The 27,242-nt window shown below is 46.8% G+C and overlaps 1 protein-coding gene across 5 annotated transcripts in view; it reads right to left on the bottom strand.

The window, feature by feature from the left end:
• Positions 1-27,242, bottom strand: part of col4a6 (collagen, type IV, alpha 6) — a 575,180-nt gene that overhangs the window by 58,260 nt on the left and 489,678 nt on the right. For all 5 annotated transcript variants that reach the window (XM_070882795.1, XM_070882794.1, XM_070882796.1 and 2 more), the window contains 3 exons: positions 18,430-18,600; positions 15,247-15,390; positions 13,324-13,446 (listed from right to left, as the gene is read on the bottom strand). In XM_070882795.1, coding sequence (XP_070738896.1) covers positions 13,324-13,446; positions 15,247-15,390; positions 18,430-18,600 — 438 coding nt within the window. The remainder of the gene's footprint in view (positions 1-13,323; positions 13,447-15,246; positions 15,391-18,429; positions 18,601-27,242) is intronic.

Raw genomic sequence — 27,242 nt, 5'->3', positions numbered from 1 at the left:
CTGCTATTTCATCTTTAATAATTGATTCCAACATTTTCCCCACAACTGTTGCCAGGCTAACCGGTCTATAATTCCCCATTTTCTCTCTCCCTCCTTTCTTAAAAAGTGGTGTTACATTAGATACCCTCCAGTCCATAGGAACTGATCCAGAGTCGATAGACTGCTGGAAAATGATCACCAATGCATCCACTATTTCTAGGGCCTCTTCCTTAAGTACTCTTGGATGCAGACTATCAGGCCCTGGGGATTTAAAGGCCTTCAATCCCATCAATTTCCCTAACACAATTTCCTGACTAATAAGGATTTCCTTCAGTTCCTCCTTCTCACTAGACCCTCTGTCCCCTAGTATTTCCGGAAGGTTATTTGTGTCTTCCTTCATGAAGACAGAACCAAAGTATTTGTTCAATTGGTCTGCCATTTCTTTGTTCCCCATTATAAATTCACCTGATTCTGACATTTGTCTTCACTAATCGTTTTCTCTTCACATATCTATAGAAGCTTTAGCAGTCAGTTTTTATGTTCCAAGAAAGCTTCCTCTCATACTCTATTTTCCCCCTCATAATTAAACCCTTTGCCTCCTCTTGTGAATTCTGTTATGCGGAAGACTTGTGTTCCAGAACTAGCCGCGCCTCTAGTGAAGCTGTTCCAGTATAGCTACAACACTGGTATCTATCCAATAATGTGTAAAATTGCATGTATATCCTGTCCACAAAAAGCAGGACAAATCCAATCTGGCCAATTATCACCCCATCAGATTATTTACAATCATGAGCAAAGTGATGGAAGGTGTCATTGACACTGCTATCAAGTGGCACTTACTCACCAATAACCTGCTCACTCTTACCCAGTTTGGGTACTACCATTTGCACCAGACAAGTGCCAGGCAATGTCTATCTCCAATAAGCGAAAGTCTATCCACTGCCTCTTGACATTTAATGACATTACCGTCATCGAATACCCCACCATCAACTTCGTGGGGGTCACCATTGACCAGAAACCTAAAACTACCAGCCACATAAATACTGTGGCAAAAAGAGCAGGTCAGAGGCTGGGTATTCTGCGGCGAGTGTCTCACCTCCTCACTCCCTAAAGCCTTTTCACCATCTACAAGGAATGGATGAGTGCAGCTCCAACAGCACTCAAGAAGCTTGACACCGTCCAGAACAAAGCAGCCCATCCACCACCTTAAACATTTACTCCCTCCACCACCACCACACCGTGTCTGCAGTGTATACCATCTACAAGATGCCCTGCAGCAACTCACCAAGGCTTCTTCGGCAGCACCTCCCAAACCCATGACCTCTACCAACTAGAAGGACAAGGTGCAAGGGAACACCACTACCTCCACGTTCTCCTCCACAAACCATCCTGACTTGGAAGTATATCGCCATTCCTTAATCGTCGCTGGGTCAAATACTGTAACTCCTTCCCTAACAGCTCTGTGGGAGTACCTTCACCACACGGACTGCAGTGGTTCAAGACGGCGTGTCACCACCATCTTCTCAAGGGCAATTAGGGATGGGCAATAAATGCTGGCCTTGCCAGTGATGCCCACATATCATGAACGAATAAAAAAAGTCACACATACACTTCTCAAATATTGGGGCCGAATTCGTGGTCGGAGGTTTCCTGAAGGCGGATGCAAAAAATCTATGAACTGACCTGGTGGTCCGGGAGGTTCAGCGACTTGCACTCCTGGGGGCCTCTACACGTAGGCCTGCATGGAGGCCCATGTATCCTAGGGGGCGCATGCGGTTCGCAAGCTCCCCTAGAATCAGATGGGCTTTCCCAACTAATCAAAGAAGGGAATCCCCATTCATACTTATGGGATTCCGAATGTACGGAAAACACATAAGTATGAATTGGGATCACATAAAAAATACCTCTACACATCAAATAAATAGGCAAAACATTGCATATTTAAAATTAATTACATTTAATTAAATATTTAAAACAAAAATTTAATTTTTTGAAAAATAAATGTACATGTTTTAGTGGGGCTAATAATAAACTTACCTTATTGCACAAGGCTTTTAAGGTATAAATGAATGAAAATATTTTATGTTTATGTTTTTTAAAACTCTTAAACTATTAAAAGCAGGCCTTCTGCTTTTATCAGGCGTAAGAATTTCATGGGCATTCGTTGAGCTGAAGTTAGGCAAATAGCCCAACTCTACACCCGCAGAGGCCCTCTTCCCGGGGATGTGGATGATCTGTCGTGACAGATCGCAAGTTCTGGGTTTTACTGCATGCACGGCGCCCTTTGTACACACCCGTAGAGGCCGCAAATTCAGCCTTATTATCTTAAAGCATGTTATATTATGGTCACTATTGCCTAGAAGTTCCCTTACTTCTCTTATCTGCTCTGGTTCATTCCCCATTCATAGATCCAATAGCGAATCCTCCCTTGTTGGACTTCTTAAATATTGGGTTAGAAAGGAGTCCTGTACACACTGTAGGAATTCCATTTCCTCATCCTCTTCTGTACAAATAATATCGGTGTAGTTGAAATCCCCCATGATTATTATTCTACGTTTTTTACTCATTTCCCAAATTTGTTGCCATATTCCTTCCTCCATCTCCCTTCCACTATTAGGTGGTCTGTAGACTACCCCTATTAGTGTGATTGATCCTTTATTATCTTTTATTTCTATCCACATGGATTCTATTTATGTCTTACTGATGGATGCGTCACTTTTTTCTACTGTCATTATTATGTAGTCCCTTTTTTTATATGCCAGAAAAGAATTACCAGGAATTCCTGATCTCAAATTCAAAACAGAATTGTCCATCAATGGCAAACTGAACCAATTACGCAACATGGGTTAAGATTAAATTCACTCTTTCTCTCTCTCTCTCTCTCTTCCCCCCTGTTCCCCTCCCATGCCCGTAACCAATGAGATTGCCAAGAATTGATGAAGATCAGCTTGGTGCGTGACTTCTGATTTCAGCTGGCTGTTCAACTTCCCAACACAGTGACCGAGTTTAAAGGGAAACCACCACACCTGGAAAAAAATACATCATTTGTGCCACACCTATCTCCAACCCTAAATTGGCTATCACGCTTAGACAATGGGGGCAGGGCTCGCTGACGCGTTGGTAGAAAGTAGGGGTTCAAAATTGGGTTTTGTACGCCGTCCGTTACCATGCGCAGGAGACGGTTAACGGGCGGCAAATGCCTACCGTGGTCGGTAAGTGGCCTTTAGGTCAACGCCTCGACCTAAATTGAGTCGGCTCTTTGGCAGAGGCACCAAGAGGCAAAGCTGTGCTGGCTAAGGCCACCCAAGTGGTGCCGTCATCCAGCGTACAATGCCTCTTTGACGCTCTGTCGCAAGATTTGCTTTGTACGGCTACTTGACAAACAGGTGGCCGTACAGCCAGGAAAAAGTTGTCCTAAAGAGTGGAACTTGGGCGGAATCGCCTCGAAAGGAAGGTAAGTTTTTCTCTTTATTTATTTCTGCATGTTTTCATTAGTTTTAAGAGTGGGGAATGTGTGTGTGGATCAGAGAAGGTTTAGTTCTTTTTTTTTCCTTCCCGCTTTTTTTTTAGCATGACAGCAGCCTCCCATTGGGAAATTCAGTCGGCCCGAGAGCTCCTGCCTGAGGATGAGTGTGCAATGTTACTTTTTAGCGCTGCTCTCTCATCTTTGGGTGTAAAAACAGGTAGGCACTTGGGAGTATGACATTATAGCCATAACAGAAACATAGCTGAAAGAGGGGCAGGTTTGGCAGATCAATATTCCTGGCTACAGGATTTTTAGACAAGATAGAGAGGGGGGTAAAAAGGGGAGGGGAGGTTGATTAATAGTTGAAACTATTACAGCAGTGTAGGAGGGATAATATAGTAGAGGGATCATAAAATGAGGCCATATTGGTCGAATTGAAAAATAAAAAAGGGGCGATCACACTACTGAGTGTGTATTATAGACCCCCAAACAATGGGAGGGAGATAGAGGAGCAAATATGTAGGCAAATTGCTGTGAAGTCTAAAAATAATAGGGTAGTAATAGTAGGGGATTTTAACTATCCAAATATTGATTGGGACAAATTTAGTGTGAAGGGTATAGAGGGTGCGAAATTCTTGAAATGCATTCAAGAGAACTTTTTTAGTCAGTATGTAGCAAGCCCAACATGAGAGGGCGCGGTCTTGGATTTAGTTTTGAGGAATGAAGCTTGGCAGGTTGAAGGGGTATTAGTGGGAGAGCACTTGGGTGCCAGTGACCATAATTCAGTCAGATTCAAGTTGGTTATGGATAAGGACAAGAATAGGCCTGGAATAAAAGCTCCGAATTGGGAAAAGCTAATTTTGCTAAGTTAAGGAGTGATTTAGCCATAGTGGACTGGGTAAATCAGTGTCGGAACAGTGGGAGGCATTCAAGGAGGAGATCCGGAAGGCTCAGGCCAAACATGTCCCCTTAAAGAAAAAGGCTGGGAAAAATAATTCTAGAGCCCCCTGGATGTCTAGGAACTTACAGGGGAGGATTAAGAAAAAAAGGGACGGTTATGTCATATACCAACGGCTAAATACTTTAAAATCTTTAGAGAAATATAGAAAGTTAAGAGGCAAAATTAAAAAGAATATTAGGAATGCAAAGAGAGAGCACGAGAAATTCTTGGCCAGTAAAATTAAGGAAAACCCTAAGATGTTCTATAAATATATTAAGAATAAGAGGGTAACTAAAGAAAGGGTAGGGCCTATTGGTAATCTTTGTGTGGAGGCGGAAGATGTTGGTAGGGTTCTTAATGAATACTTTGCATGTGTTTTCACAAAAAAAGTGCTAATGTAGATACTGCTATCAAGGAGGAGTGTGATATTCTGGATGAAATAAATATACTGAGAGAGGAAGTATTAAGGGGTTTAACAGCTTTGAAAGTAGATAAGTCCCCAGGCCCGGAAGAAATGTATCCCAAGCTGTTGAGCGAAGTAAAAGAGGAAATAGCAGAGGCCTTGACCTTCATTTTCCAGTCCTCTTTGGATCTGGGCGTGGTGCCGGAGGATTAGAGGACTGCTAATGTAGTGCCCTTGTTTAAGAAGGGAGAAAGGGATAGGCCGAGTAATTACAGGCCTGTCAGCCTAACCTCAGTGGTGGGAAAATTATTGGAAAAAATCCTGAAAGGCAGGATAAATCTGCATTTGGAAAGGCAAGGATTAATTAGAGGCAGTCAGCACGGATTTGTTAGGGGAAGATTGTGTTTGACTAACCTGATTTAATTTTTTGAGGAGGTAACCAAGAGGGTCAATGAGGGTAGTGCATACGATGTAGTATATATGGACTTTAGCAAGGCTTTTGATAAGGTCCCACATGGTAGACTGGTCAAGAAGGTTAAAGCCCATAGGATACAGGGCAAAGTGACAAGTTGGATCCAAAATTGCTTGGAGGTAGGAAGCAAAGGATAATGATTGATGGATGTTTTTGTGACTGGAAGAATGTTCCCAGTGGGGATCCGCAGGGCTCAGTACTGGTAGGCCATTTAATAGTGTAGATGAACCACGTTATCCACCTGGCTTGCCCACAGATCCCTGAAAGTAGCAAGCCAGGTGGATAACGTGGTTAAGAAGGCATACGGAATGCTTGCCTTTATTGGCCGAGGCATTGAATATAAGAGAAGGGAGGTTATGCTTAAATTGTATAAAACTTTGGTTAGGCCACAGCTGGAGTATTGAACATAAGAACATAAGAATTAGGAACAGGAGTAGGCCATCTAGCCCCTCGAGCCCGCTCCGCCATTCAACAAGATCATGGCTGATCTGGCCGTGGACTCAGCTCCACTTACCCGCCCGCTCCCGATAACCCTTAATTCCCTTATTAGTTAAAAATCTATCTATCTGTACTTGAATACATTCAATGAGCTAGCCTCAACTGCTTCCTTGGGCAGAGAATTCCACAGATTCACAACCCTCTGGGAGAAGAAATTCCTTCTCAACTCGGTTTTAAATTGGCTCCTCTGTATTTTGAGGCTGTGCCCCCTAGTTCTAGTCTCCCCGACCAGTGGAAACAACCTTTCTGCCTCTATCTTGTCTATCCCTTTCATTATTTTAAATGTTTCTATAAGATCACCCCTCATCCTTCTGAACTCCAACGAGTAAAGACCCAGTCTACTCAATCTACCATCATAAGTTAACCCCCTCATCTCCGGAATCAACCTAGTGAATCGTCTCTGTACCCCCTCCAAAACCAGTATATCCTTCCTTAAGTAAGGTGACCAAAACTGCACGCAGGAGTCCAGGTGCGGCCTCACCAATACCCTATACAGTTGCAGAAGGACCTCCCTGCTTTTGTACTCCATCCCTCTCGCAATGAAGGCCAACATTCCATTCGCCTTCCTGATTACCTGCTGCACCTGCAAACTAACTTTTTGGGATTCATGCACAAGGACCCCCAGGTCCCTCTGCACCGCAGCATGTTGTAATTTCTCCCCATTCAAATAGTATTCCCTTTTTTTGTTTTTTTCCCCAAGGTGGATGAGCTCACACTTTCCGACATTGTATTCCGTCTGCCAAACCTTAGCCCATTCGCTTAACGTATCTAAATCTCTTTGCAGCCTCTCTGTGTCCTCTACACAACCCACTTTCCCACTAATCTTTGTGTCATTTGCAAATTTTGTTACACTACACTCTGTCCCCTCTTCCAGGTCATCTATGTATATTGTAAACAGTTGTGGTCCCAGCACCGATCCCTGTGGCACACCACTAACCACCGATTTCCAACCCAAAAAGGACCCATTTATCCAGACTCTCTGCTTTCTTTTAGCCAGCCAATTCTCTATCCATGCTAATACATTTCCACTGACCCTGCGTACCTTTATCTTCTGCAGTAACCTTTTGTGTGGCACCTTATCGAATGCCTTTTGGAAATCTAAATACACCACATCCATCGGTACACCTCTATCCACCATGCTCGTTATATCCTCAAAGAATTCCAGTAAATTAGTTAAACATGATTTCCCCTTCATGAATCCATGCTGCGTCTGCTTGATTGCACTATTCCTATCTAGATGTCCCGCTATTTCTTCCTTAATGCTAGTTTCAAGCATTTTCCCCACTACAGATGTTAAACTAACCCTTTTGTCTGCCCCCCTTTTTAAACAGAGGCATTACATTAGCTGCTCTCCAATCCGATGGCACCTCCCCAGAGTCCAGAGAATTTTGGTAGATTATAACGAATGCATCTGCTATAACTTCCGCCATCTCTTTTAATACCCTGGGATGCATTTCATCAGGACCAGGGGACTTGTCTACCTTGAGTCCCATTAGCCTGTCCAGCACTACCCCCCTAGTGATAGTGATTGTCTCCCGGTCCTCCTTCCCACATTCCTGTGACCAGCAATTTCTGGCATGGTTTCTGTGTCTTCCACTGTAAAGACCAAAGCAAAATAATTGTTTAAGGTCTCAGCCATTTCCACATTTCTCATTATTAAATCCCCCTTCTCATCTTCTAAGGGACCAACATTTACTTTAGTCACTCTTTTCCGTTTTATATATCGGTAAAAGCTTTTACTATCCGTTTTTATGTTTTGCGCAAGTTTACCTTCGTAATCTATCTTTCCTTTCTTTATTGCTTTCTTAGTCATTCTTTGCTGTCGTTTTAAATTTTCCCAATCTTCTATTTTCCCACTAACCTTGGCCACCTTATTCGCATTGGTTTTTAATTTGATACTCTCCTTAATTTCCCTGGTTATCCACGGCTGGTTATCCCTTCTCTTACCGCCCTTCTTTTTCATTGGAATATATTTTTGTTGAGCACTATGAAAGAGCTCCTTAAAAGTCCTCCACTGTTCCTCAATTGTGCCACCGTTTAATCTGTGTTTCCAGTCTATTGCGTGCAGTTCTGGTTGCCGTATTATAGGAAGGACGTGATTGCACTAGAGAGGGTGCAGAGGAAATTTACTAGGATGCTGCCTGGAAAGGAGAATCTTAGTTATGAGGACAGATTGGATAGGCTGGGTTTGTTCTCATTGGAACAAAGGAGGTTGAGAGGAGACGTCATCTAGGCGTACAAAGTATTGAGGGGCCTGGACATAGTGGATAGTAAGGATCTATTTCCATTGGTGGAAGGGTCTATTATGAGGGGGCATAGTTTTAAAGTGATTGGTAGAAGATCTGGAGGGGATTTGAGGGGGGGCTTCTATATGCAGAGGGTTGTGGAGATCTGGAACTCGCTGCCTGGAAGAGTGGTGGATGCAGAAACCCTCACCACTTTTAAGAGATGGTTGGATGGGCATTTAAAGTGCAGTAACCTGCAGGGTTACGGACCTAGAGCTGGTAATTCTGATTAGACTGGATGACCTTTTGCTGGGCAGCGCAGATATAATGGTAAGTACTGCAGGGAATAGAATACGGCTAGGGTGATCTCCTGGACTAGTTTCGATTGCCTGGATGAGTCGGAGAGTAATTTTCCCAGATTTTTTCTCCCTAAATCGGCCTGGGTTTTTATCTGGTTTTTGCCTCTCCCAGGAGATCACATGGCTCCGGTTGGGGTGGAGTGTAGAATGTTTCAGTCGAAGAGTTGTCACAGATGTGTGAGGCGGACTGGTTGGGCTGGGTGCTCTTTGCCTTTCCATCATTGTTCATAGGTTTATATGTAACCTTTAGAGCTGCTGACCAAGGGCCGTGCAGCTCTTTGTCGGCCGGCACGGACACGATGGGCCGAAATGGCCTCCTTCTACGCTGTAAATTTCTATGTTTCTTTGGGCTAGAACCTCCACTTTTGAGCTTAGGGCCTAAAAATGGGCGTTATTTGCAGCTTGGGCATTAAAAAAGGGTTTTCAGATCGCCGGCTTCTTGCCCATTCTCAAAACACCTAGCTTACATTTTTGAAAATGGGCGTTACCACGAGCGATATCAAATGGGCGGTAGCATAAAAATTTTCTGACCTTCTGCCAGAAAGTGTGGCTGTCTTTAGCAACGGCATGGCAATGCTCCATTCCCACGATTCTGGAGGTGAAGGGTCACCATGACATGCGCAGAAGAGGAGACAGAGAGCGAGGGACTCAGAGGCACTGAAAGCGTCTGTGGCTGTGGTGTGTGCTTGCTTGGCTGTTCTCGGAGTCACGAGAGAGATTCACCAGTAGCAAAAAGCCCACTAAGCACCAAAAACATAGTTGACACTGAGTTTCTGTCCAACAAATAACATATAAAATGGAAGGGATGGAGGGGGCCCTGGAGCTGGTAGCCAGGAACACTGATGGCAGAGGGCTCCCAGTGGTCCTGGATCGCCACACTGTACCCGAAGGTGACGCACCCCCATTGCCAACCACACATGAGAGCCAGCAGCAACATCTTGTTTCTGCTTTGGAGCATGTTCCCACCTTGAGACCGTCCTTTCCCGTATCCATCCAAGCAGCGCTTTGGCCGCCACCCCCCCCCACCCCACCCCCAATGAAGCATTGCCTCTTTGGCTAGGCGGCTTGGAGTCAGGAGGGTAAAGGTAGAGGTGGGGAGGAGAAGCGGGGGTTGGGGGGGGTGCGAAGGGTTGGTTTGTACAGAAATACTAATGATTTCAGACTAATGGCCTACTCCTGCACCTATTTTCTATGTTTCTATGTATGTTTCTAATGTTTGGTTTAAATGTTTTTTATTTAACAAAACCTTGCAGCACATTGGCTCAGATAGCTGTACCATTACAGGCTGGTGATTCCTTATCAAAGGGTATAATCACACTTAACTTCAATCAACGTAAACTTTAACGGTCACCAAGGTGATGGTCACCAAGGTGATGCCCACCATTGATGTATGACCTGCACACCCAGCAGTGTGTCAGCCATGGAAATAACACCAAATGTTCTTTCAGGCAAAGCGATCATTAATGAGCTCCTGAAGTAAGGCTCTTGCAGTTATTATGCCACCATGGGCCCTTTCATGCAGTCTACAGGGGGACGGGGGCATGGCTTCAGCATCAGCCTGATTGTCTGGCCCGATGTCAGCGTCCGTCTCCTCGTCCTCCTCCTCTTCTCTCTGGTGAGGTGGACTGTCAGACTCATCAGGCAATTCTTGTCCCCTCCTGATAGCCAAATTGTGTAGCATGGAGCACACCACCACGAAGTGAGCTACCTGCTCAGGGTGGTATTGGAGCTCGCCTCCTGAGTGGTCCAGGCATCTGAAGCGCTGCTTCAGCACTCCAATCGTTTTCTCCATGATATTGCGAGTTGCTCTGTGGCTCTCGTTATATCGCCTTTCGGCTTCGGTGTGGGTGTCACGCAGGGGGGTCATCAGCCAGGTGGCGAGGCCATATTCTTTGTCCCCAAGCATCCAGCATTGACCTTGTGGCTCATTGTTGAACAAGTCAGATACAGTGCTCTCACGCAGGATGTACGCATTATGGATGCTGCCCGGAAATTGAGCATTCACTGCCAGTATAATTTGCTGGTGGTCGACAACGAGTTCGACATTCAGGGAGTGGAATCCCTTGCGGTTCCTGAAAACCTCAGCAGCCTGAAAAGGTGCCCGCATCGTAATGTGCGTACAGTCTATTGCTCCCTGCACCTTGGAGAAGTTTGCAATTCTGGAGAAACCTAAAGCCCTCTCACTCTGTGCCTCCCAGGTCATAGGAAAACTGATCAAGTCCCTCCTGCATGTGTACAGGGCTTCAGTGACCTGCCTAATGCAGCGATGTGTGGCATGCGGAGAAATCCGCAAATGTCGTCAGCTATGGCCTGAAAAGAACCCGAGGCATAGAATGACAGTGCCGCGGTGACTTTGACCTCAACGGATGGTGCTGGCAGGTTGCAGGTCTTCCCTTATCAGCTGGCAAACCTCAGTGATAACCTCTTTGTGGAAGTGCAGTCGCCGAAGGCAGGTGGTGTCGGGCAAGTCGAAGTAAGAATGCTTCTCCTTGTACTTGCGGGGGGTTTAACATCTGGTCCTCCTCATTGTCTGTTACTTCGTACATTGGGCACATAATGCAATGCAGCATTCCTGCGGCGATGTGGAGTCTGCTGCATGTATTTGGTCACCAAGAGAGGGTGAGAAAGGACAGGCCCCATTGCAGTAGCTCTCTGTCTGCCACCGATTGCACACAAATAAGGAATGTCCTGACGAGCACACCTCTTCAATTCCAATCGATCACAGTGTGGTCAAGATATTTTCAGAGATGTTCACATCAACTCTAATGACCTGCAGAGTACATCCGAACTCTGCCGAGGTTGAAGCACAGCAGCCTTTTAAAGGAAGCGACATGTGATCTACAACATGGCGTCAATAACACTGTGATTCATTCCGGTTAGTTGCATTTTTGGTGGGCGTTTTTTTGAGCGAGGGATATTGTGGGCGAGGTGGTGAAATTGACGATGGGCGATCTCCATGGCCGCTACTTTGGGTAAATGCGCTCTTTACGAGAAAAAACAGTCGGCGGGCGTTAATGCTGAATCTCGGCGTTAATTCCATGAGGAAAGTAACGCTGGGCGATATTATGGGCGTTGAATTTGCCCATTCTGCTGATACCGCCCCAAAAGAGTGGGCAGGTGGTAATATATTTTCTCGGTGTTAAGCCCATTTGGAAAATAACGCTCGGTGATAAGTCTCCTAAAAAAGCCTGTCAGTTTCCATTTTGTGCCAAAATGGGTGATATCTGGGCGTTATACGTCATTTCAGCAGTAAAATGGGCGTTAAGTGGGCGTTAAGCAGGCAAAAAAAGTGAAGGTTCTAGCCGTATGTCCTCTAAACCAGTATAAGGCTATTGGTTCAAGATCACACCAACTATATAATTGTGCCACGTTGGCATCCAACTTCATACCTGAGCCAACAAAATATTCAAAAGTCCTTAAATAGTCTTGAGTTCTCAGAGCTTGTTCATCTCTGATGATCCAGAATCAATTTTTGGGGATTTAAGCCAAAGAATTTAACACTGTAACATAGGTCTGGTGCTGATAAAATAAATGCATTTCCAACCATTTAGCAAATTTAGATCTCTTTATTTTAAAGCAATATATCATAATAGGAATGTTGGTCCATTGCTCTTTTATATGCCGTGCAGACAGGGAAGAAAATCTTCTCATTGCACGCTTCTGATATGGAACCTTGCCCAGTCCGAGTACATATGGTTAAAACAGCAAAATCATGCTCTGTATGCACGCAATTTCCACACATGCTGCTTCCAGCAGGCATGGCTCCACGGTGGGAGCGTGTGATCAGAAAAATTTTATGTTGGACACACTGCTAAGGGCAACAGTTTGGTCTCAATTGCTTCACCATGTGACATCTCTTCATTTTGGGGCTCTGTGTCAACCATAACAGAGCATCACACTTTACCTCTCTGCAACTTACAATTTTTTTTTAAACACTACAATTGGATCACATAAATTATACGGCACAGAAACAGGCCATTCGGCCCAACCAGTCCATGCGGCGTTTATGCTCCACTCGAGCCTCCTCCCATCCTTCCTCATCTAAATCTCTCTGCAAACCCTCTATTCCCTTCCCCCTCCTATGCTTGTCTAGCCTCCCCTTAAATGCATCTATATTATTCGCTTCAACCACTCCCTCTGGTAGCGAATTCCATATTCTCACCACTCTTTGGGATAAAGAATTTTCCTTTGAATTTCCTTCTCGGATTTCTTGGTGACTATCTACTATTGATGGCCTCTAGTTATGCTCTTCTCCACAAGTGGAAACTTTCATTTTAATAGTAGTATTATTTTAGCAACAACTGATCCTCTTTTTCTTTTTCTATCCCCTTTGTTGCTGTCCCCTATTTGGTGCCTCTTCTGCTGCGAAAAGGGAAACCAGCCGTCACCAATGCACATATATATATATGAAATGTATGCGGGGAGATTAGAGGCTAATACAGGCATTGGGCCTGTTTGAATATGTTAATGAGGGTCCTAATCGTCCGTCTCTCTAAAAATTCATCGTTCAGGGTTCTTCTGCGGCCCCCTATTACAACTAAGTTAAGTCAAAAAATACATTTTTTTTAAACCTTTCTGTGGAGCCAGGATAAGCAAGAGTGCTCCCCCTCCCAACTCCACGACCCTGACAACCGCTCCCCATCACCGCTCCTCACTCCCACAACCCCAGTTGCATGGTCTGACTCCCCCCGACCTCCCCTCCCCGCCCCTCGAGGGCCGCTGCCTGTAGAGGCACGCCAGGTGCAGCAGTTTGCCTTGAAGATGTAGGTGAGAACCGGGGCCCAATTTTGGGACTTCCCCAGGCCTTTCTGAATGGGTGCGCACTGGCCCACTGCGTGGTTGGCAGGTGTAAGAGACACCAACTAGCAACTGAACTTGTAGCAGGTACTCAGAAACAAAGTAACACATCCCTCTTCCCCAAATGCGACCCTTCGATCAAAATCAGACCAGTTGATATGATTTTAAAAGTTAAAAAAAATACCTCTAGGTCCAGGAAACCCTGGGACCCCAGGGGTGCCAGGGACACCTCGTTCTCCAGATCTTATTAATTCTTCGGCTCTAAAAATCGGTGTGGGCCCGGGCAATCCTTTCGCGCCTCGATCGCCTGACGGACAAGAAGAAAAGAGGCAAAAATGGTTAGCAGTCAATGACAATTTTGAAGGTAATTGAACTGACTCAACAAAATAACGCATCTGAAACCCAAGACACGAAACGTATCCCAAACACATCGAGCAGCTTGTTGTGTACTTTGGATACCATTCCACCACCTTCAATTATAAGATGATTTGGAAGTTGCATGACTATCAGCAGTTAAAGAAATTATTACAAACCTGAAATCTGGCACAAAGCAATCAATGAAAAAAATCATGGGGTGGAAATTCGGTTGCACCTCAGTTGGAGCGGTGAATCTTCCACTTCAAAATTCATCAGCGGGGCCCGGAGTTTGGAGCGGGGTGCTAAGGGAGACTTAGAATGCCTCTTTTAGGGCGCTAGGCCGGCTGAGCAAGGGAAAATCCTGAGCTAAAGAGCTGGCCTCGGAGCACCATACCAGAGGCCTGGGAGGAGAAGAAAATGGAAAAAAAAAACACCAAAAACAATCCCGATAGCTCATGCCACCACTACATAAATCGGCAAAAAAAAAATGTTTTTTAAACAATCACACTTTCCTCAGTTTGGCATTACTTACCTGACTCTGGCCGCTACAGCTTGGAACGCCTCCTTTCACAGGTGTTCCCATAGAGGGCGCTCTATGGGTCAGGCGCGATCCAAAAATCGAGCCAGTGTCGCAACCAGATGCATTGCACACCGGCTCGCCTTTCCAGGGCGGTGATGCTCCCCGCCCCGTCGATACCGGCACCAAATGTCCCGGCGGGGCACTGGAAGCTGGCAGTCCGGGCACAACTGCTTTCCGCCACCTCTCCGGGGCACTAAGAGGGGTGCAGTTGACCAAATTTACACCCTCATGTGTTTGAAACTGAGTTCCCCATATGGTTTAATGGGTAGATGCACTGTCTGGCATAGATTGCGTCTTACAGATTGGAACGCTTTTATTTCTGGTCGGTGATGAATTTGTTAACCTCCGATCAGGCACCGATACAAAAGCAGGCTACAGGCTACAATTGGCTCCAACACCCACTCATGGAAAGCAAATAAAATTGGCACGGCTTCTATTTCTGATCACATGTGGGCACCGAAGGGTCTGACCTTTTACCTCTGCCACAGGTCTGAATACAATTCTAAGCCCTGATTTGAACTTGGGTCGGAGAATCAGGCGGGTGGGCCCAGCGGCAAACCTGACGACGGCAGTGTGAGGCCTTGGATTTTTTAACTCCTGGGTCTCATCTGCATGGCATTTTTCCATCAGTAGACGGGAGCACAATGCTGGGCTGCAGGAGGCTGCTGCCGGGGTCTAATGGGACAGTCCCCACCAAGATACGGGGGAGGGGGTTTCACGAGGACGTCGCGATTGGGAGGGAGAGGGGAAGCCTGGGGCAGGGGAGGCCTAAACTTTTCTTGTGACATTTGTGGAGACCGAATACATATTTAAACAAGGACCCGACAGGGTGTTCTTCCAGCCTGCCCAGAAGAGCTGCTTAAAATGCAGGAAGAGAGCTGGACCTCGGTGGGTAAGTCCTCTGGGAGACTTTAACTGGTTTCCGCCCACCGGGCAGGGTTAAAATTGCCCCCATAGATTCCGCTTTACACAAGTACAATAGAAACTAATGCGTGTACTGCATCTTACACTGGGGCAGGGCAGGGGGGGGGGGAGGGGCGCGGGACATATTGCCAAATTTTCTTTGTCATTCAAGCTAGTACCAACAAAAAATTATTCCAACGGGAATGCCACCTACCTGGGAGGGGGAACGATCTATAACTGACTTTACATTTTGCATCTGAATCTCACCTTTCTCTCCATTTCTGCCTCGGGATCCTGGGTAGCCTGGCCTTCCTGGACTACCCAGTTCTCCTTTACTTCCGTCATATCCTGGCCGGGCTGGGAGACCAGGCATGCCTGGGAATCCAATCACACCAGGAGAGCCCTTGTCACCTATGGTAAATCAAGACACAAAAGAATATGCAGTATAAACTGCAATCTGTTTCCACACTAGAGCAATGAGAAATACAAGACAGTAAATATTGAAAGAGAAACAATATGGTTAGAAAATACTGAGCCAACGAGTGACATTCACTTCCCAACTGCAGTGACACATGCCCTGGTAGTCTGTCCACCTGTTCTACGCAAACACATTAAAAATGGTATGTTTGTGGAGAATGAGCAATACAGGTACACAGATGTTCATTTACATGAGGGACAAAATGTGTACCGTAGTAAACAGACTTATGCAGAGGTTGGAACCTGTCCAAGTAAGCTGCTCTCTTTTAACAGCTAAACGTAAAGCTGCACCAGCAATTGGATAAGAGCATAATAAAGCACGGAACAAGAAAAGCCTATTTTACCCACCTCTTTCCATCGGCCATGTACAATCCCGAGTAAGGATATAGACCAAGAAGGCATAGAACACCATACAAATTAGACTAGCACGCCAAATCCAAACCATGGCATTTTTCTCACTTCCTTCATTTCTTTGGTGTAACACAGCAGCAAAAAAGGGAATACATCAGACGCGCCTCATCCTCTGGAAGTTGGTGATTATTAACTGTCTGGCAAAGTCACGTCCATTCACATCTCAGTCGGGTTTCTTTGAGCAGGACGAGTATGAGGCAACTGCCCAACTCTTCAAAAGATGTATCCAAAATTACACACAAGCACTTACAACTTCCATGATGTCCACTGAAACACTTGTGTAGCAAATCCAGCTGCATAGTAAAGCTCCCTCAACTCTACTTCACTAATGTGCCTTAACCTCAGTCTCAAAGAAAGATGCCCTGTTATACAGGTGGGCATTTCCATTGCTCTATCAGTCATTTTTTTTGTCTGAGCGCCAGATACAGTACCATTTTAGTATCGAAACTCGGGCTGGTTTGTGCTCGTGCTGACCAGGGACTGGAGTACGACAATCACAAGATCATTGTGCTCAGTAGTGTTGCAGTCAGCAAACACCCAGTCTAAGCTGGTTTCAATCTCAGGTCGCTGACGTTCAAAGACGCTGCAGAAATGTACTCCACCACTCACTATGAAGTAATATTGTGGTGTTTTGGGAGCGTTTTCAGGACGGCTCAAATTCAGGAACAACCTCCACTTTAAACTCCAACCGAAAGCTGCCACATTGGTCATCTGGGAAACACGGCATTGCAGTAGATTCAAAATCTGACAAAATAACAGCAGAAACTACTTGTACTACAGACCCAGATGCTCATTTTATGCAGAGGTGAACCCATTTATTTTGAACAGGTTAACCCCTGCCTAAAAACAGTGCACACAGGATAGAGGACGAGTGCATTAAGCACCTTCATGCAAACTATGCCAATCAGAATTTCTACCCTCAAAAGTCTTTTAACAGACGTGACCAGTGATACAATGACCACAAATTTATATTTTGTAAACAGTACATTAGTAACAGGAGTAGGCCGTTCAGCTCCTTGAGCCTGCTCCACCATTCAATCAGATCAGGACTGATGTGCACCTCAACTCTATTTACCAGCCTTAGCTCCATATCCCTCATCTAACAAAAATCTATTGTTCGTAGTATTGAAAGCTTCAATTAACCCAGCATTCAATGCTCGTTAGGGGGAGATTTCCAGATTTCTACTACCTTTTGTGAAAAAGTACTTCTTGATTTCACTCCTAAATGGCCGAGATGTAATTTTAAGATTATGTTCCCTCGTTCTTGATTCCCTCACGAGAGGAAATTGTTTCTCTTTATCTGCCCCATCAGATCCATTTAGTATTTCAAACAACTGGATCAGATCAAATCGAGTAAAATGATTTGCAAACCACTTTATCAAGATGGCGATGTCCTTTAACGATAAATCGATTTTGCTTTCTCTGATCACAGCAGGATTGGTGGTAGGGTTGAAATAATTGACCCCAGCTATCTGAATTCTAGAACCAGGCCAATTCTCTCAGCGAGGTGATCAAAAAGGTACCGATAGTCATTTGCTCCAGCAAACAGCCAGTACAAGCACGATGGGCTGAATGGCCTCCTTCTGTGCTGTAAACATCTATGGTTTGATGATTCCTGGCTGTGATTTGAAGATAGAAATTACTGTCAGCAGTGTTATCACACAAATGCTGGACAGCTGCTTTGAAAAGATTAGTGTCTCTGTTAAAATACAAGTGCTCCAACAGCTTATAAGATAACACTACTGATTGTAAGTGGGCACTGACTAATAGTGCACACAACTATTTTTAGCTGTATCAGTAATCAAGTGCCCCCTGATTAAAGGGGGGTGGGGGGGTCACACTCCAAAAACTTTTCAAGTGCCCCCTTGTTTTTTTTTGAGGGCACTAAAACACAAATTATACAAGTACCCCCTGGCTAAAGGGGGGGGGGGGCACTAAAAGTGACAACTTAAACAAATTAAACTTTCGACATTAAGATCAAATTAACATTTGGTTGCCGGGGGTGATGATGCACTCCAGTCCCTCCGGCGCCAATAGTGCACACATGATTAATGTGGGTGCACAGCTGACAATGCTTTGCACCAAAGCTACACTGGCAGTGTAAATCGTGCATGTAGTCCGAGCTGACTCCAAAGTGATGTGGAGGAAGGCTCCTTCCTCCGGGGAGCCCGTTCCCGCGCAGTTCTGGGGTCAGGGCAGGCACCTGCATCTTACCCAGGCTGCATTTACAGTCCAACTGCAGAGTAAGTGCAAAGGTTCACACCAACACTATATCTGCAGTGTGTAAATGAGCCCTAGAAGACCCGAGGATGGGGAGGAGTGAAATTCGACTTTGTGTGAGCATAAGGCGGATGACAGAAATTCGGCACATTGTACACCCGCCCGATTTTCTTCTCCACTCAGGGTGTAAAACGGGCTGACAATTTGCAAGCGTTCGTTTGCCAAAGTCGAATTTCACATCCTCGCTCCTGGATGTCTAAATTTAAAATAAACACCACAAAAGCTCTTGTTAAATATCAATGAATACGATCACATCAAATAGTAAAAAAGAAAATTGTGTACCTTTTAATCCATATCGATTAGGTACACCTTCACGACCAGGCTCTCCTGGAGCACCAGGGAAGCCTCGTCTTCCAGGGAATCCTGCATTTCCCGGTATTCCTGGGAAACCCTTCATACCAGAAGGACCCGGGGGTCCACGATCTCCAACAAACCCTTTTGGTCCAGGAAAACCTGCGAGTAAGACAATTAACTTTTCACTGTCAAATCTTAGAGGAATAAAAGGTGTAAAGATATAACATGTTCAACTACTGCAAAGCAAATAAGCAACTAATTTTGACAGCGTTTTTCTTTCTCTTGCTGGCTTAACTGGTTAGCGTTTGCTGGGGTGACGAAATCCACTCTCTCTGCATTGATTCTTTCAAACCTGGTTCTACTCTGTTCAATACTCATCAAACGACGCCACTGAGTGCTCTCCTGGTGGTTAGGTCATTCCGTTAGAAGAAACATTCTCTACAGTTCCTGCCCTCCCCTGCAGTATTAGCTTGTACTTGGAGGCATCAACCATCCTCCAGCAGCTCATATTGTAGCCATTTCTCATGCGTAAGCTTAGCTTGTGGGTGTTGACAACTAAGTCCATTCTTGCCCTCCCCAAAGCCCACAGACAGAGAAACTCTGGCTGTTTTTTGTACTCTCAAGACCAGGGGAGCTGCATAACCCTTATCGCCACTTCTGATGACATCAGCTAGCTCAGCACAGGATCAAACCTGACATCTTTTGGTTTACATGGTCCAGTTCCATACATCATGTTCAAACTGAGTCAGCATTGGAACCACAAATAAGCATATCCAATGAGGTCTCTTATATATATCAAATATGTATGTGTAAAATTTTCTTTGTGACACTGACATTTATGCACAGAATTCCATCCCACTCCATTCCTCAGTGCTGTGTTGTACACACGAACATACGGAAATGACAGACAGGAAAGGACCAGCCGGTCCATCAAGCCTGCCCCACATTCACGATCCCTGGAGTGTAGTGACTAGTCAATTCCTACCCTGGCCCCCAGCAGCCATGTAATCTCCTGGGAGAGGCAATAATTCCAGAAAATGAAATCCAGAACATCTAAAAAAGAGGAAAAAATTCAAGAATGAACAATTTTCTTCTCTGAAGAATGACACACTGGGGGAAGAGAGGGATAAAAAACATATGAAAAAAAGAATTAGGAGCAGGAGTAGGCCACACGACCCCTCGAGCCTGCTTCGCCATTCAATAAGATCAAGACTGATCTTCGACCTCAACTCCACTTTCCTGCCATATCTCCATATCCTTTGATTTCCCTAGAGTCTAAGGGGCTGAAATTCAGGGTCTCAGAAAGACGCGTTACTGCCCATTTGCTGTCGCCACGCGGCGGAATCACGTGGCCGCCACTTTGTGATCAACTGGCCAACCCAACCCAAATTCAGGTCGGGGATTTTTCAGCCTGGACCCGATTCCGCCCCAATGCCGATGACCGTCGCAAGCGAGTCATCAGAACGCACACCGCCGCTCTCCCTCACCTGAGAAATGCATCGACCGAAATTCACCTCATAAAATCGTTCTCCCGTCGCGCGATGCCCCCAACAGTTTTCTTTGTCGGTGCGCCGTATCCCCAAGTGAGTGCGGCCCAGCAGCGCGGCGGCCCTTCACGGGGAGGACCCTCTGCCGCGGCCGCCATGTATTTATTGTAGCCGGTCGATTTCCTGATCAGCTGGAAAGATAGTGCCCACGGGTTCAGCTGGGCCACCAACGGGCAGCCTGGCACCCCCTCTTGGGTGCAAGGCCACTGGCCCAGCCGCAACCCTCCCTGGCGAAGGAGCAGTGAGCGATCGTGGAGCGACGCTATCGGGGCCCAGGAGAGGCGTGTGTTTGAGGCCAGAAGAGCCGTGGGCCCAGGGGCAGCAGGAGCCAGCCCACAATGCGATTGTGTGTACACTAGGTCTGTGCAGCAGAGCTGGTCTCCAGTCGTCTTGGTTAATCCTTGCCATTGGACCAAGACCTAGCTCTGTCAAGCCCGTGTGGTGGCTGGTGTGCAACGGCCACCACACGTTAAAAAAATCCATGCACAGGCATCTTTCACCCTTCAGGATGTAGTTCTGGACCTGGAATATTAGGTCCTTCATTGAAACACCTGTGAACTCAACCCTTTTTTGGCGTGGAAGCAAGTCATCCTCGATACGAGGGACCGCCTATGATGGGTGACGTCACCACCACTCCACTGCTGAGTGACAGCGGCGGAGTCCCGGTCCCGCCCTAACTTCCGCCCCTCAGCCTGCCTTCCTGTTGATCTCCCACCCCCACTATGACCGACTTCCAAAAGTCTTGAAAATCGATCGGAAGGTCGCCTCATGGATCCCAGCGGTAAAACCAGGTAAAAAGTCATAGATGCACCAGCTTTCTGCCGTACCTGAATTTCGGCCCCCAAATGTCTATCCACCTCAATGAATATACTCAATGACTCAGCGCCCACAATCCCCTGGGGTAGAGAATTTTAAAGATTCACAACCCTCTGAGCGAATAAAATCCTCGTCATCTCAATTTTAAAAGGCGGGTCCCATATCCTGAGATTTTGCCCTCCAGTTCTAGATTCTCCAGCCAGGAGAAACAACTTCTCAGCATCTACCCTGTAAATCCCATTAGAACCTTATGGGGCTAGATTTTCGGCTTTCCAGATTTCGAGGCTAAACGGGGCGGGGCAGTCCCGATACCGCCTGAAAAAAGTTCGCGCATTCGACTGGAAATTTTGGCAAAAATTGAGGATCCATGAATGGGGGTGTTAAATCAGGCGTTACACAACACAACGGACTTTGTGCATCCGAGCCGAAAATGGCGGCATTAAAAGAGGCAGCCATTTTGCACATGCGCAGTCGCGTGTTTTTGTTTTCCCGGGCGCAGACGTTATTTCAGGGCGTGGCGACTTCCTCCGCGCATGCGCAGATGACCCGCCTGACTTCTGGCAGTTCTGCAGAGATGGTGGAGGTCAGGCAGTGTGCCAGGCGTTGTTCAGCAGAGGCTGCTGAGGCCTTAGTCCACACAGTTTCTTACCATTTAAAAAATATTCTGTTTATCTATTCTTCTCACCAAAGTAGGAACTGGCCTATAGTTCCTAGAGCCCAAGGATGTAGGCCATCAGGTCATAGGGATTTGTCGGCTTTTAGTCCCATTAGTTTCTCAAGCACATTTTCTCTACTGATCATAATTACTTTAAGTTCCTCACTCTCATTAGACCCTTGGTTCCTCACTATTTTTGGTATGCTTTTTGTGTCTTCTACTGTGAAGACAGATACAAAATATTTGTTTAAAGTCTCTGCCATTTCCTTATTCCCCATTATAATTCCTCCTGTCTCAGCCTCTATGGAACCAATGCTTTATTTTGTTCCCCTCTTCCTTTTTACATAAGCTCTTACAATTAGTTTCCATATTTCTTGCTAGTTTACCGCCCCATCAGGCTACTCTCAATAATCAGCAAAGTGATGGAAGGGCATTGACAGCGCTATCAAATGGCACTTACCACCAATAACCTGCTCACTGATGCCCAGTTTGGGTTCTGCCATTCTCCACCAGTGCATCATATCTGCAATGTGTACCATCTACAAGAATACCTTCACCACAAGGACTCAGCGACTCAGTATCAGCTGTGGCTCAGTGGGTAGCACACTCGCCTCTAAGTCAGAAGGTTGTAGATTCAAGTCCCACTCCAGGGACTTGAGCACAAAAATCTAGGCTGACACTCCAGTGCAGTGCTGAGGGAGTGCTGCACTGTCGGCAGTGCTGTCCTTCGGAAGAGACGATAAACCGAGGCCCCGTCTGCTCTCTCAGGTGGACCTAAAAGATCCCATGACACTATTTCGAAGAAGAGAAGGGGAGTTATCCCTGGGGTCTTGGCCAATATTTATCCCTCCATTAACATAACAAAAACCAGATTATCAGGTTATTATCACATTGCTGTTTGTGGGAGCTTGCTGTGCACAAATTGGCTGCCGTGTTTCCTACATTCCTACAACAGTCAGAGGACCACAAATCCAGCACCAAGCTTAAGCTCTACAGGTTACTAGTGATACCCGCCCTCCTATATGGCTCAGAGACATGGAATATGTTCAGCAGGCACCTCAAAGCACTGGAGAAGTACCACCAACACTGCCTCCACAAGATCCTGTAAATCCATTGGTAGGATAGGCACACCAAAGTCAATGTTCTTGCTTAGGCCAATATCCCCAGCATCGAAGCACTGACCACGCTCGACCAGCTCCGATGGACAGGCCACACTGTCCGCATGCCCAACAACAGACTCCCAAAACAAGCACTCTACTCAGAGCTCTGACACGGCAAGCGAACCCCAGGTGGGCAGAGGAAACGCTTCAAAGACACCCTCAAATCCTCCTTGATAAAGTGCAACATCCCCAACGGCACCTGGGAATCCCTGGCCCAAGACTGCTCAAAGTGGAGGAGAAGCATTCGGGAAGGCAGGAAACACCTCGAGTCTCTTCGCCGGGAGCACACAGAAGCTCAGCGGAAGGAGCGCACAACAACCCAAGCACCCGACCCACCCGTCCCTCCAACCACTGTCTGCCCCACCTGTGACAGAGATTGTAGGTCCTGCATTGGACTCATCAGTCACCTGAGAACTCATATTAGTGTGGAAGCAAGTCATCCTCGACTCTAGGGGACTGCCTAAGAAGAAGGAAAAGAGACACTCCAAAAGTACTTAATTGGCTGTAAAGCACTTTGAGACGTTCGATGGTCGTGAAAGGCGCTATATAAATCCAAGTCTTGCTTTCAAGAAGGTGACTCACTACCATCTTCCCAAGGGCAATTAGGAATGGGCAATAAATGCTGGTCTTGCCAGCGATGCCTACATCCCATGAACAAATTAAAAAAAAACTATAGAAAAAGAAAAAAATAGAAGGATATGCTGATAGATTTAGATGAGGAAAGACGGGAGAAGGCTCGAGTGGAGCACTAAACGCCAGCATGGACTGGTTGTGTTGAATGGCCTGTTTCTGTGCTGCATATTCTACGGCCCTGAACTTGGTGGACTCACCGTCCGCTGCCGCCGAGTTTTCTGGGTGGTCTCCCCTTGGCGCTAGTTTTGTGGAGGCCTCCCGTCGGCGGGGAAGGAAGACCGCTGGGAACTGCCCGCTGAAGTCCACTAGCGCGCAACGTTTGTAAGTGTCCTCCCACCTGCCGAGCTGACAGTTTGTTCCGGGCGGGAGTCAGCGGCAGCAGGGGGAAGGACCGCTGTGTGGAGGCAGGGCTAATCCCAACGGTAAGTATGAAGACTGCAAAAAAAGGTTAGTAAACTTCTTTTCTTTATTTTTGTGCCAGCGATTCGGGCGGACGGGGGTCCCTGAAGGTTTTCCAGTGTTATTTTTTGTGGAAATGTTTATTTTTATGTGTTTCCCCCCTCCCTGGGCCCGACTCAATCCTCGGTGGCACTTTGGCGACGATTGCATTTGCCGCCAAGTTTGGGAGCTCCCGCCCGCTGCCGCCCAGATTCATGGCATACGTCGTTTTTTTGCCGCCGGGCAAAACTCCCACCTAAAGTATCGTCAGTCTCTCAGCGGTTCTTTGGGTGGCACTTAGCTTCCACCAAGTTCAAGCCCTATGTCATTCTCCACTCATATTCTATTTTCTCCCTTTTCATCAATTTTTTTGCTCATTGTTTGCTGCTTTGTAAAGCTCTTCCAATCCTCAGGCTTACTAGTATTCTTCGCAACATTATAAGCCTCTTCTTTTAATCTAATATCATTAACTTCTTTAGTTAGCCACGGATGGATCACTGTTCCTGTGGAGTTTGATTTCGCCAATGGAAAATATATTCGTTGAGAATTCTGGAATATTTCTTTAAATATTTGCCACTGCTTATCTACATTTTAATCTAATTTCCCAGGCTAGCGTAGCCAACTCGCTCCTCATACCTATGTAAGTAGCTTAATTTAAGTTTAAGGATAGATTGGTTCCACATTTGCGAGAGCGACACACTTCAAGGGAAATAGCTGAGAAAACGCAAGCAAATGTGTCAAATCACCTTGGAAAACACCAACTCATCACTCAACCAAGGAATAATGCAGGAAGCCAATTCTGGCTGTCCACAGATACAAATAGAGAGAAAGTTAAACAAATGCACCACCAGATGTCAGCTCAGGTGTTTGCTGCCTCTGAATGCTCAACACCAGAGGTTGTGCAAACAGGACATTAGAAATACCATTTTAGATAGGGCAACATGTTCCGAGAAACTGAAGCAAACATTTCCAAAAATGGGGTTACTTTGCTTCATCTTTCAGATGAACTGTTAAGGATAGTGTCGTTTTTTTCCCCCAGCAGTGTCGGTCCCTTTCAGAAATCCAAGGGTCTCACTGACTTCGATATTAACACCTTCTGCCCCACCACGACAGGCACCAGTTCCCATTTTTAAGGCACAGTCCCCCCGCACTCTCCCCCGCACACTTCCCCTGCACTCTCCCCCCCACACACAACCCCTCCCCACACATAACCCCCCGCACACAACTCCCCCCCCCCCACACCCCACACTCCCACCCCCCACACACAACCCCCCCCCACACACAATCCCCCCGCCCACACACAACCCCCCCCCCACACACCCTCCTCCTCACACTCCCCCCGCACCGTCCCCCACGCACTCCCCTCTCACACCCTCCCCCCCACATTCCCCCTGCACTGTACCCCGCACAATCCCCCCGCACACACACCATCCCCGCACACTCCTCCCCCTAGCACACCCCCCACCGCCCCCCCGCGCACTACCCCCAGCACACCCCCCCTCCCCGCATACTCCCCCCGCACACCCCTCCCCGCACACTCCCCCCCGCCGCGCACACTCACCCCCCCCCCCCCACCTCGCGCACTCCTCCCATCGTGCACTCTTCCCCCCCCACCGCACACTCCCCCCCAACCCCCCCCGCACACTCCCAGCACCGTCCCTAGCGGAAATATCGGAGCCATTATTATTGAATCACAATAGGCAACAAATCCACAGAGTCATTTCTGCACTGGTCGAGCATCATAGCTTTCAGATTCTGATCATTAGATTTGCTGTGTTTTATTCAGTGGCTCTGCAGGGCAATGCGAAAGCAATAAAGTGAAGGGAAGGAAGAAGGGTTTTTTTTCTCTACGAGATCACACTTTAAAGGCGGGCAAGAACAGAGTGGATGATTCCACCCTACCAACACCAACAAACCTCGAGCGAACTAGCATCTTCTACAAGAGTAGCTGAAGAAAGAACAAACCTGCATTCATATAGCACCTTTCATGACCTCAGGACATCCCAAAGTACTTCACCGTCAATTAAGTACTTTTTGGAAGTGCAGTCACTGTTGTAGAGAATGTAGAGAAACGCAACAGCCAATTTGCATAGAGCAATATCCCACAAACTGGAATGCGATAAATGAGCAGGGACTGTGCTTTTAGTGGTGTTGGTTAAGGGTAAGCATTGGGTGTGCCCGGGCGGTGTAGCAGGTTGGGAGCCCGATGTTCTGAGCAAAGCGCTGCTCAGAGTGACTTTCACTTCATGGCTCCAATTGAAAGAGTCGTGCGCGTTTCCCGGCCCTATTAAATGGTGCAGGTCGGATGACATCATTGATGACTCATTTCCAGCACCAATATTTAAAGCAGGCTTGCATTCAACTCACTTAACGGTTGACAGAGGGGGGTGTAAGGTGTAAAAGCAAGGCCACAATACAGCTAAACCTTTTGAAAGATGGATAGCCAAAGACAGAGAGCTGTACCACGGTTCTCTGATTCGTCGTTGCAAACTCTGGTGGAGGCTGCCAGAGCACGCAGGGAGGTTCTCTTCCTGCTGACTGGCAAAGGAGACCTCCACAAGAAACAAAAAGAGCCTGGCTGGATATAGCTGAGGAGGTCAGCAGCAGGGATGTGGTCAGGATTACCTGGATACAGTGCAGGAAACGCTTCAATAATTCACAAGCTCAGGAAGGGTGAGTGCAATGCCCCACTCACCCTTATCCTGATGTGCCTGCCAACACATCCCCATCACTGTGCCTTCCGAGGCCTACCCCTGCACATCATTCCTCACACCAACATACCTTCCAGCTCCACCCATCCCTCTCACTCTATCTTCATACTCACAATCCCAACGAACCACCTTTCACACTCACCCTCATCCTAAAGCAATCATAGCAAGTAACATCACAGAAGGAGGCCATTTGGCCATTGGCAACCCACTCCCTCATAGTCACCCTCAACTGATGTAACCCATCCATTCCTTACACTCATTCCATCACTCTCACTCAAACTTCTCTTCTTTCCCTCCTTGCAGAGAGCTTAGAAAATGCGGGGGAGGCAGAGAACCTCCAGACCTCCAGGCTTCGCACATCTCACAGCAGCAGAGGAGGGGGCTGTGGCGATCTCGGGAGCTCGAGAGACGCTGGCAGTAGGAGACGGAGAAAGGGGGACATCCCACAAACATGGTGCCAGAATCACATTTCATGAAGTCACATGGCATAAAACAGTCACCCATATGGTGACTGATGTCAGCAGCCAGTGAAATGTCATCATGTATATAATGCTAATGTTACCCATTCTAATTATAACACTTTTAATTCACCTCTTTACTCTCCCACTGGTCCATCAACTGGCCCCCCCTCCCCCCCACTGTTCAGCCAGAGGAGGAAGATGACTCCTCAGAGGAACCTCCAGCCTCTGAGGGTGTAGCGTCAGCAGACCCAAGCATACCCAGCACCAGCGCAGATACACCTCGGTGGGTCCTTTGCACCATAGAGTTGTCACCTGGTGCCTCACGATTCACAAGTGACAGGGACAGCAGTGGAGACTCGTCGCCGGAGAGCACAGGACAC

Source organism: Pristiophorus japonicus, chromosome 6, assembly GCF_044704955.1.
Source record: "Pristiophorus japonicus isolate sPriJap1 chromosome 6, sPriJap1.hap1, whole genome shotgun sequence".
Lineage (NCBI taxonomy): Eukaryota > Metazoa > Chordata > Chondrichthyes > Pristiophoridae > Pristiophorus > Pristiophorus japonicus.
Note: the sequence above shows the minus strand (reverse complement) of the source record. Positions and strands in the feature narration are given on the sequence as shown.